The 9901-nt window shown below is 45.3% G+C and overlaps 1 protein-coding gene across 1 annotated transcript; it reads right to left on the reverse strand.

Annotated features, from left to right (window-relative positions):
* Positions 1-2983: 2983 nt before the first annotated feature.
* LOC139353633 (ELKS/Rab6-interacting/CAST family member 1-like) lies at positions 2984-7928 on the reverse strand. The gene is made up of 10 exons (XM_070997976.1): positions 7477-7928; positions 7233-7404; positions 6224-6287; positions 6052-6160; positions 5721-5866; positions 5526-5662; positions 4903-5058; positions 4720-4811; positions 4539-4646; positions 2984-4199 (listed from the first exon to the last, which is right to left on the reverse strand). The coding sequence occupies exons 1-10, from the start codon at positions 7513-7515 to the stop codon at positions 3801-3803; spliced, it is 1422 nt and encodes a 473-aa protein (XP_070854077.1). The 5' UTR covers positions 7516-7928; the 3' UTR covers positions 2984-3800.
* Positions 7929-9901: the final 1973 nt, after the last annotated feature.

The raw sequence follows: 9901 nt of genomic DNA on the forward strand, positions 1-9901 counted from the left end.
CGATCCAAGAGTGGGAATACGATGCTGCTCGTATTCTTCGACGCCTTTTCGAAATGGGTTGAGTTGGTCCCCTTGAGAAAAGCTACTTCGGCGCATCTCGAAAAATCCTTTCGGGAGAGGATTTTGAATCACTTTGGTATTCCCCGAACATTTGTCTGCGATAATGGGACACAGTTTACGAGTCGTTCATTCAAAGCCTTCTGCAAGCAGGCGGGAATGGAGATCCAACATACAGCACCTTATACTCCGCAGCAGAACCCGACAGATAGGGCCAATCGCACCATTAAAACGATGGTCGCCCAGTATATCGAGGACAAGCAGACGACGTGGGACGAACTTCTGCCCGAACTGAATCTGGCAATTAATAGCAGCATCTCAGAATCAACCGGATTCAGTCCAGCGTTCATCGTCCAAGGCAGAGAGCCACGACTCCCAGGAGCCTTGTATGATGAAGTGACTCCAGGACCAAGCCAAGCGCCACGTTCATCCGAAGCGAAAGCGGAATTCCTACGGGACATTTTCAAGGTAGTACAGGAGAACACTCAGAGAGCTTCGTTGGAGCAGCGGAAGCATTACGATCTCAGGCGACGTGCGTGGAGACCGACCATAGGATCGCTGGTCTTCGTAAAACAGCATCATTTGTCCAGGGCAGCGGATAACTTTGCCGCTAAGCTAGCACCCAAGTACGAGGGCCCGTACAAAGTAAAGTAAAAACCCAGTTAGTAATCGTTAAAACAAAGCACTAATACCCTTTTGTTCTCCCCTACAGACATGGCGTCGGACAACCCGTCACCCACATTTCTCAACGCCCCCCGAAGTAGGAGGGGAATGTGAGGAGTCGTTTGACCCCTCACAAATAGCGCAACCAACATCGCCAGCGCCAACAGCATCGGCCGCCAGCGCCAACAGCATCGGCCGCCAGCGCCAACAACAACGCCAGCTAGCAGCTACAACATCGCCAGCGCCAACAGCAAACAAAACCCTCGCGAATAACTTTGTAAAAAAAAACATTGTACAGTGCATTTAATATATAAGCTTAGCCAATAATCATAAGATTTGTAGTTATATTGATACACAATAATTATTTTAGCTCAGCCTAAGCGATAGGTTCTGTTTACCTTTTCCCCCTCCGTTCTCACATCAGCAGTAGCCACACACACACACACACACACACCAGGAGAGCAACGAAATATTCACCACGATAAGTGCAGCGCCGCACAGGAGCAAGCGAGAGAGGACATGCGATCGAGGAGGAAAACAACCCCCGAAAATTGGCACGCGCCAAGGGAAGAGCGAGAAAAGGAGTACCGAAACTTTGACAAGTGGAAAAAACCCAGAGCAGCCGAAAACTTGAACAAAACGCGGCGGCAAAGCTTAACTAGCTCTCTTTTGGAAAAGGCGGTGCACGGGATCAGAAGTGCGAGGAGTCATTTTTGCAAAGGCGGTGCACGGGATCAGAAACAGGTCTCTCTTTTGGAAAACGCGGCGCACCGGACCAGAAGTGCGAGCAGTTCACTTTTGGACTTTTGGAAAACGCGGCGCACCGGACCAGAAGTGCGAGAAGCAGGGGACTCTTGCAAAGGCGGCGCACGGGATCAGAAGTGCGAGCAGAGCATATTTATGTGGACAACAGGAGTCTTTTGCCTTCGGGCTGATGCCAAGTGACCCAGGAAGGAGTTTACCTAGACGACCTCGAGGAGAGTGTGCCTGCCCAGGACCAGCGGCGGAGCACCCGGAGTCACGCGTGTGTGTGTGCGTGAGAGTCCCGTGCGATGAGAAATTTCTCGAAGGCCTCGATGCGGTTTCGCCCAGAGTAGGCTAGAATTTATAAAGCATGACCTAACCTAACCCGTTAATTGCGAGCACTGAGAAAAAAAAAACATGAACCAAGAATTTAAACAAAGAATATTTTCTTACATATCTGAACACATGTTGTTGCCATGTTGTTCTTTTTCCCTTTGACTACTTTGATTTCTGATTTGATTTCCGAGCTGACTACACCGAGAGAAAGGGGTGGACCCAACTTTAGGAAACCTGTTGCTCATTAATTAAATAAAAATATTTCTCAGATGTTAAAAATACTACGCACTGCCACACCCTCTTTCCAAAGGAACTTCGGGAAATATTTTTTTAAAAGGAAAATTTATTCTTCTTCTTCTATCACTGCCGGCTGTATTGAGCCAACTCGCGCCCGACTACACTGGGAAAACAAAATAAAGTAGAAACTCGAGTTACAAATGAATCAATAAAAATACCCCAATAAAAGTATTTCTCGCCTGATTTTAATGCAACTCGTAGGGAAAAAAAATCCAATCAAGCTGGCCACACATAAATATGAATATTTCCAGACAAATGCCTAGATTTTAGGCCATAAATTCTGCCCTAGGGAAAAGTTGTCCCCATAATCGATCCCCTCTCTCTCGGCCTTCTCGTAGCGAATGCTATGAGCCAGGCCCAAATGCGCGTTACCGCTGACGCTTTTCACTCTGCTACAGACACCGAATAAACTGTTTCTCTCACTCCGTACCCCGGTGGCTGGCACTCTACATCTCACGCCAGCCAACCGATTTTCGTATTAGACCTTTTTGTCCCATATCTTTACAAATATTTTCGGTAAAGAGACCCTGGCGGGACTGAGTATATCCCAGCCTACGAGACTTCTTTACAACTTTCAATGTTGTTTTGCGTCTGTTGTGTTTGCTTGCTGTGGCCGCTCGCTTGTGTTTTCCGTTTGTTGCTGTTTTTTGAATATAAAATAAACGACGCGCCGAAAGTAATTTTTATTTGTTCCCCGTGCCCCGTGTTTTTTTTTTCGCGTCTAGTAGTCCTTGTGCCCGTCGAACGGAAGTGTCAAACTCACCAGTGCTAGTCGCCCCAGTTGTGCAGTCAGTAGGACCACAAGTTTCCACATTTCCACACACGACAGGCCTGTTTGCTGCTCTCTCTGCCCGGCAAACAAACATTTAGTGAATATTTTCTACACTTTTTGTTCGGTGGTTTTTTTTATTTTGCTAAAGTCACGTTGTGCCATCGGTATTGTTTTCGTTTCGGTTTTCGGGGAACAGTGCCGTTGTTCGTCTTGGGGGTCTAGTGACCTTGCGCGACCCGCACCATGGACCTGCGCAGCTGGCGTAAGGTCCTTATCCAGTAGGTCATCGAGTGTCGCTTCACCGAACACAACTTCATCACACTGGAGCAGTCGGACATCGATGCCTTCTTCTCGATCTACGTGCAAAAGGCCCAGGTGGCGCCGGTAGAGGAGGAGAACGCGCTGCCGGCCCAGCCTGGGGAGCACCGCCCCCCCCTGCAGAACTTCCTCCGAGATCATTATCCAGAGTTCAGTGCCCACATAGATGGCCGTGGCCAACTTGTGACCGCGGACTACGTGTATGTCTACACACTGCTCCTGCATTACTCATGCGTGAAGCAGCCCAGCGTGTTTATCCACAGCATTTGCAAGAAGCTGCCGGAGCTAGTGCAGACCTGCATCGCAAACTTCTTCGGCCAGACATTGGAGCAACAGCTGACGCGCCAATTTCTCCGCCAGTCTATGAACAATGTGGCTGTGGTTTACCGCCAGGGCGTCCAGATCAGCCCCAGTCGTCCGAGCTGCAGCACCATGAGTCTCGAGCTAACCATTGACACCACACCGGGCACATCCTCGTCCACATCCGCATCGCCTCAGCCGCCGAGCAGCACGCCACAGATCCGTCATCCAGCGCCTCCAAATGTCCGCCAACGAAATGCTAGCAGCGCACCCGGGAGCTGCACGGTGTTCGGGCCCAGCTGGAGGTGGTGTCCTACGAGAAGACCATGCTCGAGGAGCAGCAAACGGAGAAGGAGGACCTGATCATAGAAATGCTGGACAACATTGATGGGGCCAGAGGGTCAGGCTCGATGCTGTGCTTCTCGACGAAGCAAGCCACACTCTCGCTTAGCTCCAGCAAGATAGCGTTCTGCTTCTGCAGCTCTTTCCTCAGCTCGGCGTTCTCGTGCTCCTTCTCGCGCAGCTGCTTGTCGACCACAGAGCTGTGCAGATTCTCGGGCGTGGTGTTCGGGGACAGGGAACAGTTGAGCAAATCCGAGGACGCATTTAGAACCTCACGTCGGTTGTGTAACTCCTCGCGCGCTTCCTGTAGACAACGATCCAGCTCCTGTTTGTCGCGCTTCAGGCTGGATTCCTCCAGGCGCTGTTCCAGCTATTCAAGAAGAAAAACAAAAAAATATAAATATATATTTATGGAATTTTGGGTAGGTATTATGTAGGTACTTTGAATTTATATTTCCTAAACAGCGCCCTTTTTCGCCAATATTAATTTTAGAATTATGTACCTAGTAGCTTTAATTTAATTAAATAATTAACAACCATTAAATATGAATTCAAAAATATTAATTTAACAAATAAAATTCCCTCTCAATACCAAAAGTGTGTACAGTTCCGACCCAAAGGTGACTAGTTTTTCGCTGATATTCACACAAAATTCGCCGGATTTAGTTCTTTTGTGTAATGCCCCCATAAAATCAGAGAGGTAGCATACCTGCTCGACAAGCTCGGATTTTTCGGCGCGCAAATCCTGTAGCTTATCGTTAGTCTCGGCTATAATGGCCTCCTTTTGGCTGCTTTCCTTCATCAGGCTTCGCTTCAACTGAAATGAGGAAAGTTTTATTATTGGTTTATGGCACCAAGTACCTGTGACCATCTGGTGGTCTACTACCTACATGATCGAACTCATTTAGCACGTTGTCTGCATTCTCACCATTCTGGACGGCGTTCTTGAGCTTGGCCAGTTGACTCTTGGCCATCATGTTCTCTGTAATGGGAAAAAACGATAAAATATGTTACTATCATATTTAACTACTATCAGAGGGATGTAAGCCACAAGATCTATGAGGCATTCTTACCTTTGTTTAGCGTTTTAATCAGATCCTCGTCCGCTTGCTGCCCTTCGAGCATGGTCTTCTCGTAGGACACCACCTCCAGCTGGGCGCGAACACCGCGCAGCTCCCGGGTGCGCTGCTCCAGCAGCTCGGTTCTGGGTGTGAGCGGAGCGGACATTTAGAAGCGCTGAATTTTGTGTGAATATCAGCGAAAAACTAGTCACCTTTGGGTCGGAACTGTACACACTTTGGGTATTGAGAGGGAATTTTATTTGTTAAATTAATATTTTTGAATTCATATTTAATGGTTATTAATCATGTTAAGCTACTAGGTACATAATTCTAAAATTAATATTGGCGAAAAAGGGCGCCGTTTAGGAAATCTAAATTCAAAGTACCTACATAATACCTACCCAAAATTCCATAAATATATATTTATATTTTTTTTGTTTTTCTTCTTGAATAGCTTAAAACGTCCGGGAACAAACTACTCGCGTGCGTGGACAGAATCCGGGAGCTGGAACAGCGCCTGGAGGAATCCAGCCTGATTGTATCTTCCAGAGAAGATACAATCAGCTCCCTGAAGCGCGACAAGCAGGAGCTGGATCGTTTTCTACAGGAAGCGCGCGAGGAGTTACACAACCGACGTGAGGTTCTAAATGCGTCCTCGGATTTGCTCAACTGTCCCCTGTCCCCGAACACCACGCCCGAGAATCTGGACAGCTCTGTGGTCGACAAGCAGCTGCGCGAGAAGGAGCACGAGAACGCCGAGCTGAGGGAAGAGCTGCAGAAGCAGAACGCTATCTTGCTGGAGATAAGCAAAAGTGTGGCTTGCTTCGCACAGCATCGAGCCTCTGGCCCCATCAGTGTTGTCCAGCATTTCTATGATCAGGTCCTCCTTCTTCGTTTGCTGCTCCTCGAGCATGGTCTTCTCGTAGGACACCACCTCCAGCTGGGCGCGAACACCGTGCAGCTCCCGGGTGCGCAGCTAGCATTTCGTTGGCGGACATTTGGAGGCGCTGGCGATCGCGATGATCAGCTCGGCGGCTGAGGCGATGCGGATGTGGACGAGGATGTGCCCGGTGTGGTGTCAATGGTTAGCTCGAGACTCATGGTGCTGCAGCTCGGACGACTGGGGCTGATCTGGACGCCCTGGCCGTAAACCACAGCCACATTGTTCATAGACTGGCGGAGAAATTGGCGCGTCAGCTGTTGCTCCAATGTCTGGCCGAAGAAGTTTGCGATGCAAGTCTGCACTAGGTCAGGCAGCTTCTTGCAGATGCTGTGGATGAACACGCTGGGCTGCTTCACGCACGAGTAATGCAGGAGCAGTGTTTAGACGTACACGTAGTCCGCGGTCACAAGTTGTCCACGGCCATCTATGTGGGCACTGAACTCTGGATAATGATCTGCGTTGGAATAAAAATGGGTCTCATTATTTGGCTAGTTTTAAGCAACAAGTTAGGGGAGGAAAATCCTTGGAAAATCCCAAAACCTTTTCGAGGCGCCAAGGGAACTAGCTTAAAAGAGGACTTGAGAAGTGTACATACCCTTGCATGTCCTATAGTAATCTAAGGTTTCACTAAAATTGTATAAAATGGCCATTAATCCTTGAATAATCCTACTATTTCAACTAGTTTATTGACAATAAAGTGAAGTAAAATGGAAGAAAGAAAATCCTTTGAAAATCCCAAAATAAGAAAATAACTAAATTAAAAAGGGGAATTTGATATGTACATATCTAAAAAGAATTTATATTCCCTTGTATTTATAATCACAATTCAATATTTGACTAAATAGGAATAAAATAAACATTTGCCCTTGAACAATACTTATATTTCAACTAGTTTTATTGAAATTAAAAAAAATTGCTCATATAATCAGTTCTATAAGTTAAATATCAAGTCGGTTAGGGTCTATTCAAAGTCCTTCCTTTTCCCCATGAATGTTCCTATATCCAAAACATTTTTTTCTTATCTAGATATGAGGTAATACACCCTGACAGTACTGAAATAATATACAATGACCATTAGTCCTTGAATACCATTATTTCCACTTGTTCTGTTTACAACAAAGTGAAATTCTCATATAATCAGTTCTTTAACAATCGACTCTGGTAGGTGCCTATGTTTTTTCTATATGAAAGTTCCTATATCAAAGGTGTCTTGGAATGTAGACTCATGACATTTGGGCAACCATGACTTTGAAAAAATAGTATCCCCTATAGTATAGTATAGTATTGAAAAAATAGTATAGTATAGTAGTAAAATAGATGAAAGATGACAACCCTGTTTTTCAGGAGACATGACATGCAAAATTATTTCGGGCTGGAAATGCAAAATACCCGAACTCACCTCGGAGGAAGTTCTGCAAAGGCGAGCGGTGCTCCCCGGGCTGGGTCGGCAGCACGTTCTCCTCCTCCACCGGCGCCACCTGGGCCTTTTGCACGTAGATCGAGAAGAATGCATCGATGTCCGACTGCTCCAGCGTGATGAAGTTGTGTTCGGTGAAGCGACACTCGATGACCTGTGTCGGGAAATCGCGTAAGTGGATGGCATCGGGAAGACCTGCGAAGATCCCAGGATCTCTACTACTTACCCACTGGATAAGGACCTTACGCCAGCTGCGCAGGTCCATGGTGCGGGTCGCGCAAGGTCACTAGACCCCCGACGAACAACGGCACTGTTCCCCGAAAACCCAACCGAAAACAATACCTATGGCACAACGTGACTTTAGCAAAATAAAAAAAACACGACCGAACAAAAAGTGTAGAAAATATTCAATAAATGTTTGTGTTTGCCGGGCAGCGAGAGCAGAAAACACGTCTGTCCTGTGTGGAAATGTGGAAGCCTGTGCTCCTACTGACTGCACAACTGGGGCGACTAGCACTGGTGAGTTTGACACTTCCGTTCGACGGGCACAAGGACTACTAGACGCGAAAAAAAATACACGGGGCACGGGGTACAAATAACATTTACTTTCGGCGCGTCGTTTATATTATATTCAAAAGCCGACGCTAGGGATGGGAGAAATGTATCAAAATCGATACTTTTCGTATAAAAATAAATATTTATATCGTGATATTTTTCAACTGACTTATCGCTGTTATCGCTATCAGCAACGTAAGTGACGGAAACGTAAGTGCGTAAATACAAATAAATATTTATGTCCTTCAAATTAGCGTCGGCCTGTTAGCAATGTCCGTCAAATTAGCGTCGGCCTGTTAGCAACGAAAGTGGAACGGTGGAATTTGGAACATGGGGGCTCTTTTTATTTTTAAATTTTCTCGCTTTTTGGGGACCAAATCGAAAAATCTAAAATGCTAGATTGTTAAGAAAGAAAAGATCTATCGATCTAGGTAGGTTTGAGACACATCCGAGGTCTATTAATGTTTCAAAAATGCATTTGAAAAATCGTGTCCCCACAATTTTCTTAACTGCTCCCCTCACAGAGGTTGTGCCAATATGCACGATAAGCCAAGCTATTGGGAGTTAATTCAAGCTCCTTTTCTGAAAGTTTCATTAAAATCAAACCCACAGTTTTCGAGAAAATAGCCTAACAGTGACGCAACCTCGGATTTTCCCCATACAAAAAAGGGGGCAAAAATGAAATTACCTACGGCTCCACTCCTAGAAGTTGTGCCAACATGCACGGTATATGGGTAGATAGGGGATAATCTAAGAAGTGTTCTGTGAAAATGTTATCAAAATCAAACCCACAGATTTTGAGAAAACTGCTTTACAGTTGGGGGTGCTAAAAAGGTTAATAAAAGAACGTTTATTCCAGAAACTGAACCTTTAGATACTAAGACATGAACCACAATGTAAACAGCTTAGCCATGACAATCATTCGACGCTAACTTTCTATAACTTTATACAACTTTCACAGAGGTTGTGCCAACTTGCACGGTATCGCATTAGAAGGGGCATCATTTTAGCTAATTTCTGAATAAATTACAGGCAATTCAAATCCACAGTTTTCGAGAAATTCAAGTATTTTCAATTATGGCTTTTGCCACGCGGTCACACTGTCCAGGCCAGCGAGAAATCGTATGCACCCGTGACATCAACCATCAAAATATATATGCAAACTAAAGTTTGCATATTAATTCATACAACTCTCACAGGGGTTGTGCCAACTTGCACGGTATCGCATTCGAAGGGGCATCATTATAGCTAATTTCTGAGTTAATTACAGGCAATTCAAACCCACAGTTTTCGAGAAATTCAAGTATTTTCAATTATGGCTTTTGCCACGCGGTCACACTGTCCAGACCAGCGAGAAAGCAAATTCAGCCAAGACATTTACCACGAAAAGGTATTTATCGATATATCGCCAAGTGCCAAGCTACGACCTACAACACTTAATTGAGCCAATCGAATACTTTTGGCCGCCAAGTATTGAAAAATATATATTTTATGTTTCAAATTTTCATTGTGATATGTATGCACCCCCTAATTGGTATTTATTTCCCTATTATTTTAATGTATAATTCATCGAAATCGAGCCAGTGGTTTGGTAGAATTTAACATTTTATTGATTTAAGAAAAATATAAAAATTACCTATTTGCTATTGTGGAGTTGCCATACTGCCGAACAGAATCCCCGTTACTTTGAATTAGAAGCTCGTGCAGAGAAGTAAAGTGAAAAGAAAATAAAAGCTGAAATTTATAATATAACTTAAAACATAGATACATCATGTGTAATTTATTCGTATTAAAACTATTTTGCTGCTCGCTAATGCGATTAGTGTGAGTGCTGGCAGCGCGGTTGCCAAACGATTTAAAAATCGCTTAACAGACAACACATCCGCGGCCCAGCTTCATCGCGCCCAACATCCCAGCTTCCACAAAGTGCATATCGATTTCCTTCTGTGTCGACATGTTGATGTCCCAGTGCCACAGAGAGTCTGCTGCATCATTTCTAAGTCTCCTCCGGCTTTTGTTTGAGTTTCGATTCGTGACTTCTCCATCCTGGTTGAAAGTAAATCCGCTCGACACAAAAGGAGCGCGCAGAAGCACAC

Source organism: Drosophila suzukii, chromosome Y (genome assembly GCF_043229965.1).
Source record: "Drosophila suzukii chromosome Y, CBGP_Dsuzu_IsoJpt1.0, whole genome shotgun sequence".
NCBI classification, from domain to species: Eukaryota; Metazoa; Arthropoda; class Insecta; order Diptera; family Drosophilidae; genus Drosophila; species Drosophila suzukii.

Coding starts and splice junctions, on each gene's coding strand:
- LOC139353633 (XM_070997976.1), bottom strand. CDS start 7,515: ATGGACCTGCGCAGCTGGCGTAAGGTCCTTATCCAGTGG. Junction 5,867..6,051: donor TCCGCCAGTCTATGAACAAT/GTGGCTGTGGTT, acceptor ACGAAATGCTAG/CTGCGCACCCGGGAGCTGCA. Junction 4,200..4,538: donor AATCCGAGCTTGTCGAGCAG/GTATGCTACCTC, acceptor CTTCTTGAATAG/CTGGAACAGCGCCTGGAGGA.